Consider the following 9711-nt stretch of genomic DNA (forward strand, 5'->3'; position numbering starts at 1 on the left):
ATAATACAATATTTTATTATTTTTAATCTTAAAATATATAGCATATATATTTGAATAATATAAATAACATTAAACAATACAATAAAATAACTAATAACAATACAATAAAATAAATTAATTTATTTTAATTTTAATATAAATATTATATGAAAAATATACATTGCATATTAATATATTAATATTTAACTGATTATATTGTATATTAATATAATATATTAATATTTATCTAGGTTGATATTACATATTAATACAATTAATACTAATAATTTAATTATGATTTATTTCATAAAGATATTTTTAAATTTTATTTGTAGTTGTCTTTCATACAAAAAAATATACTAACATATACACGATAAATATATTTTTAAATATTATTTCAATTAATGATATTTATTAACTTTACACAATAATTTATTGATAAGAATTTTACGATAATTTTCCATTTATTATGTTATTATATTAAAAAAGACATTTCAATTCGTTCATTTGTATAAGTTAGTTATTGTACACTTATACCTATATGTATATGAAATGTATTTATACGATTAAAAATTTATTATGAAATATTTTTATTAAGAAAAAATTGTTTTCTTAAATAAATAAGATTTACAAATATGAGTAATATTTATATACAAGAACCACCTACTACCGGTAAAGTAAGTATTAATTCATGATATTTCAATAAATTGCATATTTGTTTTTAAAAACATAACCTATATGTATTACTTATTTATTTTTGTATTTCTATATTAAATAATTTATAATTTATATAATATGGTAAATTTTATTTTATAAGAATATATTTCATATATTAAAAAATATATGTATTTTTTAATATATATATATATATTTTTTTATTACAATATATTTATTAAATAGGTAATGATGAAAACAACTGTTGGTGATATTGATTTGGAATTATGGACAAAAGAGGCTCCAAAAGCATGTAGAAATTTTATACAATTATGTATGGAAAGCTATTATGATAATACTATATTTCATAGAATTATTAAAGGATTTATCGCACAAGGTGGTGATCCAACAGGTACAGGAGAAGGTGGTGAAAGTATATATGGACAACCATTTAAAGTTAGTTTATATATAAAGCTAAAATTTTATCTGATTTATTAAAAGGATAACTATAAAATATATGTGTATTAGGATGAATTTCATACAAGATTACGTTTTTGTCGACGAGGTTTAATTGCTATGGCTAATGCTGGAAAAGATGATAATGGTTCTCAGTTCTTTTTTACTCTTGGTTCTACACCAGAATTACAAAATAAACATACAATTTTTGGAAAAGTTACTGGAGAAACTATATATAATATGCTGAAACTTGAAGAAGCACTTGTAGATGAGGTGAATTTAGTAGATTTACTTTTTTATAGAAATTTATTATATATATATTATAAATAATTATATATATTTATTATATATTATTATAAATAATAAATAAATAATAATAAATTTTTTATAAATATATTTAAATTAATATAAATATAATTTTTTTAGGATGATAGACCATTTTATCCACCAAAAGTTATAAAAACAGATATATTGAACAATCCATTTTCTGATATTGTGCCAAGGATAATAACAAAAAAAAATGAAGAAATAAAGGATAATTCAAAAACTAAAACATCAGGAGTAAAGTAAAAAGATAAATAATTATTATATTTCATTCCATTAATAACATTTTTTATAATAAAATTTTTTACTACAGAAATTTTAATCTTTTATCATTTGGTGAAGAAGCAGAGGAAGATGAAGAAGAATCTGTGATATTAAATAAAAAATTTAGTAATAAGGGCAAATCAGCTCATGATCATCTAACTGATCCAAAATTAAGTGCACAACCAGCTATTGAACCAACTGGACCTCCAAACAAAAAAAAAAAAGAAGATCGTAGTAGTGATTGGGAAAGTGATGAGGAAATGAAAACTCAAGAAGAGATGGAAGCTATAAAAAAAGAAAAAGAGTTGAGTTTTATTTATGCTATAATTGTTTATATTATGTTTTATATTAGATATGATTTTTATTTATAAGATATTAGATATGAATTTTATTTATCATATTAATATCATATTTTTTTTAGAGCTATGAAAGAAAGAATAAAAAATAAATTGAGAGATACAAAAAAAGAATCTAAAAAAATAGAAAATTTTAAAATAGATGATGATGAAGGTGATAAGGATATAAAGGATGATGAATATTATCTTGGAAAGGATAGAGATGAAGAACGTAAAAAAAAAGTGTACGTTTTATGTATATTATATAATATATATATAATATTTTTTACTAATATTTGTTTATAATTCATATTTAAATATTTAATTAAATATTATACTATTATATGTATAGAGAAGAAATAAAAAAAGAAATTCGGGATTTAAAACGTGATGTTAAAAATGAAAAGAAAGCAAAAGAAGAAGATAAAAAAATGAAAGAAGTCCAAAAAGAAAAGAAAGAAAAAAAAGTAGAAATTATGAAAGAATATATAGATACTCAAGAAAAATATAAAGAAGCAAAGTTAAAAATACCTAAGAAAGGAAAAAGCCGTGAAGACTTTACAATGGAATTATTAAATAAATTTAAATCTAAACTTCAAAATGCTAAAGAAAGTGTAAGAGAAACATCACCAAGTCCAATAAAAAAAGAAAACATTAAAGATGAAGATTTTGATCCAACCGATGAATCTTGGATGGTACATGCATTACATTGTGAAGAAAAAATACCTGTTCTTGCCAAAGATGCGAGTACAAAAGATGATGATTGGTTCGAAATTTATGATCCTAGAAATCCACTTAATAAACGACGAAGAGGAGAAAAATCATCCAAGTCAAAAGATAATAAAAGTAAACGTATTATCTCTCGCAAGTAATATGTATCATAAATAGTATTATAGAAAGAGAACATTATATGTAAGTATAGAAGATAATTCAGTATAGAATATAATATTTTTACATAATTTTTTTTGCACAGAATTATATGTGTGAAATATATATTAAATATATCTTTTTTTAACAAAAATTGAAAATTTATTGAAAAAATGTTTTCAAATATTAATTTTTTTAATATTTTTAATATTTAATATTTTGTAGCATTGCATTAATTAAAAAGAAAGAATTATATATATTTCTCTCGTATCGTTTCGTATGATAATGTTTATCACATTTTAAGAGATAATTTCAATATTTTGATGGTAAAGATGGATAACGGTATACCATGATTTTGAGCAAATAGATGTATAGATCATAGCTTATCCCTGGCACAGTAAAACTTGATAAGGCACTGATACAAAGCATGACATATTCCTTTACTGATTCAGTTTATCTGTTGACAGCGAACGATACACGTCGTGCATTTATATACATATAATTTTGTGATCAAATAAATGAAATTAACTAATGAATTATATATTTATTAAATGTCAGGGAAAGTAAAGTTAAATGATTTTTTAAAAAATAGAATAATTTAAATAGTTTTTTATTTATAATAAATAAAATAAAAATTAAATTTTTATTGTTAAATAATATTGTTTTTTATAATCAACGTTTTTTTATTTTTTTTTTTCTATCAATATAATCTAACATTTTTATTAATAATTCAATGAATGATTTGTGCTTGTGCGTTTTATAGTTTTTAACATTATTCACATTATCGTGTGATTCTAAGTGTTTTATGCCGCGCTTCTTCAAGGAAAATGCCAACGACGCCATTAAAAATAGATATATTTGGTATGCTTTATTTTGTTTGTATATTTTATCAATCATTTTTAAAAATATAATAGTAAAATAATAATTGTTATATTTCTATAATTGATAAAATGTTTCTATTTTATAAATTTTATAAAATCATTGCCTTAAAATAAATGATTTATCGTGTATATGTATTTATCGTTTATTTTTATATTTATTTTTGAACAAATTTAATATATTGCCAAGTTAAATTGCGTATTTTATCTACTAAATCTTTTATTATGTAATAACTTCTTACGTTTTTCTTTACCACGTGGTCATCATGAAATGTGCACTTTACAAAGTATATATACAATATATTATATATCGTAATCAAGTAGTAGAGCTTTAAGCACAGCTTATCAAAATCGTTTTAGCATTGATAGGTGAATTAACTAATTATACAATGACAGTATTTATTTAAACCATTATAAGTAGCCAGGAAATATATTGTCCTTTGAAACGAAATACATATAACACATTCATTCTTTAATTGTATATTCTTCTTTAATGTAGCTCATTTAATTGCATAATAATAGCATAAATAATTCTTTCTTGTGATAGAAAAAATTTTATCTTTAAATTTTTATATTTCTTTTTTAAATCTATATAAAAGTTTTAATATGCATGTGCCACAATAAATAAGAAAGTAGTATTGGAACAATTTGATGTAAATAAAATACACAGATGTGCGCTGTAAATAGCATAAAACTGCGCCATTTTTTATCATTCAGTATATTGAATGATAATGATTTTATCGAATATGATTCTTTTTTATTCTATATATTCAATAAATAGTTATATACAACATTTTACATTTTTAATTAAGTAAATAATATCATAATATTATTCTTGTATATATACATATATATTTTTTTTTATATTTACGTATAAACATATAAAATAAATTAATTTTTGTTATTTTTCTTCATAATATATTTTATTGTTTTTATTTTTATTTTATTTATTTTATATATGAAAAATGATGGATTTTTTTACAATAAATTAAATCGGATAAATTAAATAAAATTCGAAATTACAATTATGTATTCTACTTCTATATGTTTGTTTATAATTTATTCGATAAAAATTCTATAAAAATATTATAGATATTATAAATTTACGATACGAATGTATGTCGTCATAATTGATTACTATTTATCGCGAATGTATTCAAAATATACTTTATTTGCGTTGTTAAAGTCGGTCTCAATAAGATAGCGACTTGAAATATTATATAAATTGTTGTTATTCGTCGGCATCGTATCAAAACGTTGCATTTTTAATTGTAAAGAAAATCATGGAATTTTTCATTATCTCTATAATTGTTGATTTTACGTATATGTAGAATGTCCTGTAGTTATTTAAATAATGAGCCAAAAAAATATATATATGTTAATCTTTTTCGAACGTATATCGTAAGATCGACAAAGAAAAAAACTTTATTATATTTGTTTTATGTCTTTAAAAATATATATTACGTTACAATCTTCACAATCATTTGCCTTCAAAACCATTTTTAAATAATAATCAAACACAAATCAAGAATTATATATCTACTACAGAATTACAATAGCATATTAATATGCGCAATTATTATACGATGAAAAGAAAGAATTACAAAGAATTGTGTGGTATAATTTAGACGTAAGATATTTTGATATTTAGTTAAATTATTTATAATACTTATGTACCATAATAAATAAATAAATGAGCACTTCTTTCGAACTATTTATTTATTTACCTTTATATCAAAAATAAATTTTATATAATAAATAATTTTAAGTTTTTTAGTAGAAAACTATTAAAAAAACTATAATAAATAGAAGTATATATATAAAATACAATATATTCGACGTAATTAAAGAAATTGTAATGTTTATTGAACTAGCTTAAACATCATTCCTGCATTAATCGTTTTATTTGCTGCTATTCCTTTTTTTGCAATTAATTCACTCACTGAAACAAAACATTCTTATAAGAGTTTTATAATTCGTAGACGACGGTGTTCGTCCAAGAGATTGGCAACCACGTAGATCTCAGTACAAGGTTCCTCTGAGATTATTTCGATTGTGTTTATTGGGAATGTTTCTTCCCGCGATATTAGTAGCAGGGCCAATGTACTTACGATATCGTGTCTATTCCGAGCAACTATATCCTTTAACCGTCTCCGATCAAAGGCTTATCGACGCAAAAGTATCTACTACTTGGTGCCAGGTACGTCAATTTTTATTTTATCTCCAGATATTTTCTTCTTATTCCGTTTTAATCTCGAATTCTACGTCTCGGTTGAAAATTTGTAAAATAAAATACGATTATCAATACGAGAAACGATTCTTCGCAGAGTCAGATGATCAAAGTTAATACCACATTTAATGCCTATTTGATGAATGACGAACCAAAAGTGAAAAACGAATTCCTACCTGTCTCTATGACGAGACATTTGATTTTAGAGGACGACATGAAGGAATATTGGGGCTTCTATCTTCTTCGGGGTAGCAGTGTTACCGTGTCTACTTGCGTGAGGTAATATAGGTGATAAAAATAAAAAAGCAATCGAGATAAAGCGCGTAAAATTTGGAGTATTGATTAAAAAAAAAAAAGAATAAGATCTATGAATTTTATGGTAGATGGCCTGGCGCTTCTTTAACCATGATTCGTGGCCACAAACATCTTCACGAATGCGCATTCATCGGTGATGATAGTAGCGAAGAATTGGAGGAACTTTTGGAAGTTGCTAAAGAGACTGGTTTTATTGCGACGAACAATTCCTTTGAGGTAATTTCTTTCTTTATTTGCGAGATTGTCGAGATTAAGGAAAGAGAGAGAGAGAGAGAGAGAAAAGTAACGGAGAAATTCGTTTCGTAGAACGAGAGTCCTAGCAACGAGCCGGAAAAGATGAAGAGGGTTCAACAAGGTGTACAGTTTCATCACAAAGATCATCTCTTGAATAATTCGAAACATACGATGAACACTATGCCGCATCATTACAACAGTCACGAATTAGATGCCAAGGCTATGAAAGTGATTCTCACGGAACTTTTTGCCAAAACATTGGATACAAAGAAGAAGCAAAAAGAGAATCCGCATCATCATTACGAAGGTATTTTCGTAGAAACGGATAATATCGATAAACCGCCTATTCAATCTTCTTCTCATACCGATACGCAAGAAGCCAGAAATGAACAAATGGAGAATAAATTGATTAAAACTTTCGAAGAGGTTTTGAGGAGGCAAAGCGTAGCGAGTACCACGGCCGACGATAGAGGTGAATTAATAAAAAAGCATGGAAAGTTTATGCATAGATATGTTGTTGCACGAAACGAGACGAGCGAAAAGGAAACGAAGAAAACGACAATCGAGTCTAAGGAGCCAACATCCGGGGAAGTGTTTCGAGATGTTTTGGACAAGATTAATTCGTTGGGTTATCGGGGTAAAAAGATTCTGAAGAAACTGATGGACGAGATCGAGAAGAAAGGTCCGGAAGGGGAAGCTTTACGGCAGGCGGTGAACAAGACGATGAACGATCACACGCTCTCGAATGCTGAGAAACGCAGAAGACGAAGAGACCTGGTTTTATCCTCGCCTCTTCACAAGGAATTAACGGAAGAGGACGAAGATGACGATGCAGCTGTCGAAGAGGTAAAACAATTTATGTATCGATACGTATTTAGAAATTTATTCGAGCATATAGTTTTTTATTAGGAAGGTAAAAGTTTAAACTTTAAGGAACGCCATTGAAGATTGTAGGAAATTTTCCGCTAATAAATAAGCGGCGGCAAATTTCCATTTTGGCTCCAATAAAAAACAGCTGCAAGCATTATTACGTTATGATAAGGAGCAATGTTAAGCACGAAGGAACAAGATATTGTTTAAGCGTTGACTTATGTTTGGATTAAATTTAATTCATTGTTGGAACACGTTAGATGGAACATTATTGTCAATTCTGTAAATATTTTCACGTCAGACAAGTCGATAACTATCCAATTTAGATCATAATTGACGTTTTATCGCGCGCATGTACATAGTTAACAATATACGTTATATTTGTATTGTTCTCATTAACGATTAGCAAGCCATATAATTGCTCGATCTGCAATATCTCTTAATTACTCACGTGGATTTTCATCGGGAATGTACGAGAGTTTTCTTATCGGAATATTTTCGAGGCAATGCTAATATTTGTATCAGGGATACTTTTGCTTGGGAACGTTAAAAAGAGAGAAGATGAATCTTCTTGTTTTGAAAAAGTATTTTCTCGATGTGCTTTATTGTGCGATATCAAGGATGGAAAGGGAAAAGATTGAAGATTATAAAAGGATTAGGGAAAAGACGGATATTTATTTCATATAGGAGGATAAATATAATATCGCATGATTTTGTATATAATTATACATCGAAAATTCGATCGATTGGAAAGCTTTCTACGATAGATTAAGATTTTTAAATTATTTCTACATAATGTTTATTATCAGGATATGTTGAACCCGGATGGCATAGCCGAGGACAGAGGCACCGTGAACGAGACAACGTTGAACGATAGAAGCAATTCCGAATTTTGGAGCTCGTTCAGCAGTTCTGAGGAACGGCTTCTTGATTGCAAAGGATTGATTCTAAATTTACCTCTAACACCTCATAGACAATGTACTCCGAGACACGAGGGCGAACATACGGTCGCTTCGTTTGCCAACACGATTACATATAGGTATATATATATACATATAAATTTTTATAAATATTTATGAATACTTGAAGCGATAACAAAGATAAGCTTTTAATTTTTAAAAGATAAATAGCTATTTAGATAATGGTTCCTTTTTTGGAAATATTCGCCAAGCCCTATGATATTATTTTTGAAAAATAAAGTGTTAGTTTTATTGAATTAGTTAGTTGGTAAAACTATTAATTTCTTTGATTTTTGTTTTTTAATTCAAACGATTTATCAATAGTTTACAAATGATAAAAGCGTAGTTTCGAGGACTTTGCACTTCAATATTTATAAAGATAATAATAAAAGTGTAAAGTGGAATGCGATGTAAAAGAATAAAAAAAAAAAAATATTAAATAAATGTTAACAGACACTAGATAATAAGATTTTTGATAACAAATAATATAAAAATATATAAAAATAAAATTACGTAATAAATTAAAAATCTAAAGGTTTTAAATGAAAAAAAAATGTTAAATAGTCCGTCGTGACACGTGTTACGAATTTACATATGTACATTTTTATACATACATACATAATTGATAAATTATTCAATAACCTTGGTAAAACTTAGATCTCAATATTACATTTTATTGCAATTGTTTAAGATTTAATTGTTTCTTTTTTAAGAGAAATTCTTAAAAATTCTCATTCTAAATATTTTCTCAAACTGTCAAGCATTTGGAGATCAAACTTATAATAGATCAATCCGTATATATCAAATTCTTCAAATATATTTTCAGAGTTCCTACAAACGGATATTATTTCTTCGTCTTCAACTCTGAAAACGAGATTCAACCCAATTATCTAAGGGTACGGTTCGATCTTTTGAAGACGGTCTACAACATCTCGAACCCGGTACACGTCTGCAAGAATAGCACGATGGAATGTTCGTTGCCTTTTAAAATCTTCAGTAATGAGAGGACAGTGTTGGAATTGCCGTTGAATGGCAATGACTCACTATGGAACGAGGAATACGTAGTGGTATCCACGTGTGAACCAAGAACGTCTATTTATTTGCTATGCATTATATCGGTACCTTTGCTTATCCTTATATTTGCATTTCACTGACAACATGACGAATCGTGTGAGGAAAGGACAGTATTTTAATCTCACAATAAGAACACTCGCATAAAATGCTCACTTGTAAATATTTTTTAAGATTAAGATGCGAAGACAAACCATTGTTAAAATGGCGATAACGCGACAGTATTTTTTTTCTTCTTTTTTTTTTTTTTTTTTTTTTTTTTTTTTTTTTTTTTT

At 26.1% G+C, this 9711-nt stretch overlaps 1 protein-coding gene across 1 annotated transcript; it reads left to right on the forward strand.

Annotated features, from left to right (window-relative positions):
- The first annotated feature begins 515 nt into the window (after positions 1-515).
- On the forward strand, positions 516-9569 carry LOC102674208. Its single transcript, XM_006613580.2, has 13 exons — positions 516-656; positions 880-1089; positions 1162-1362; positions 1516-1655; positions 1727-1981; positions 2099-2257; positions 2365-2864; positions 5740-5957; positions 6085-6266; positions 6371-6518; positions 6609-7382; positions 8216-8445; positions 9192-9569. The coding sequence occupies exons 1-13, from the start codon at positions 615-617 to the stop codon at positions 9517-9519; spliced, it is 3387 nt and encodes a 1128-aa protein (XP_006613643.1). The 5' UTR covers positions 516-614; the 3' UTR covers positions 9520-9569.
- Positions 9570-9711: the final 142 nt, after the last annotated feature.

This window comes from Apis dorsata, unplaced genomic scaffold (genome assembly GCF_000469605.1).
Source record: "Apis dorsata unplaced genomic scaffold, Apis dorsata 1.3 scaffold_157, whole genome shotgun sequence".
In the NCBI taxonomy this organism is placed as follows: domain Eukaryota; kingdom Metazoa; phylum Arthropoda; class Insecta; order Hymenoptera; family Apidae; genus Apis; species Apis dorsata.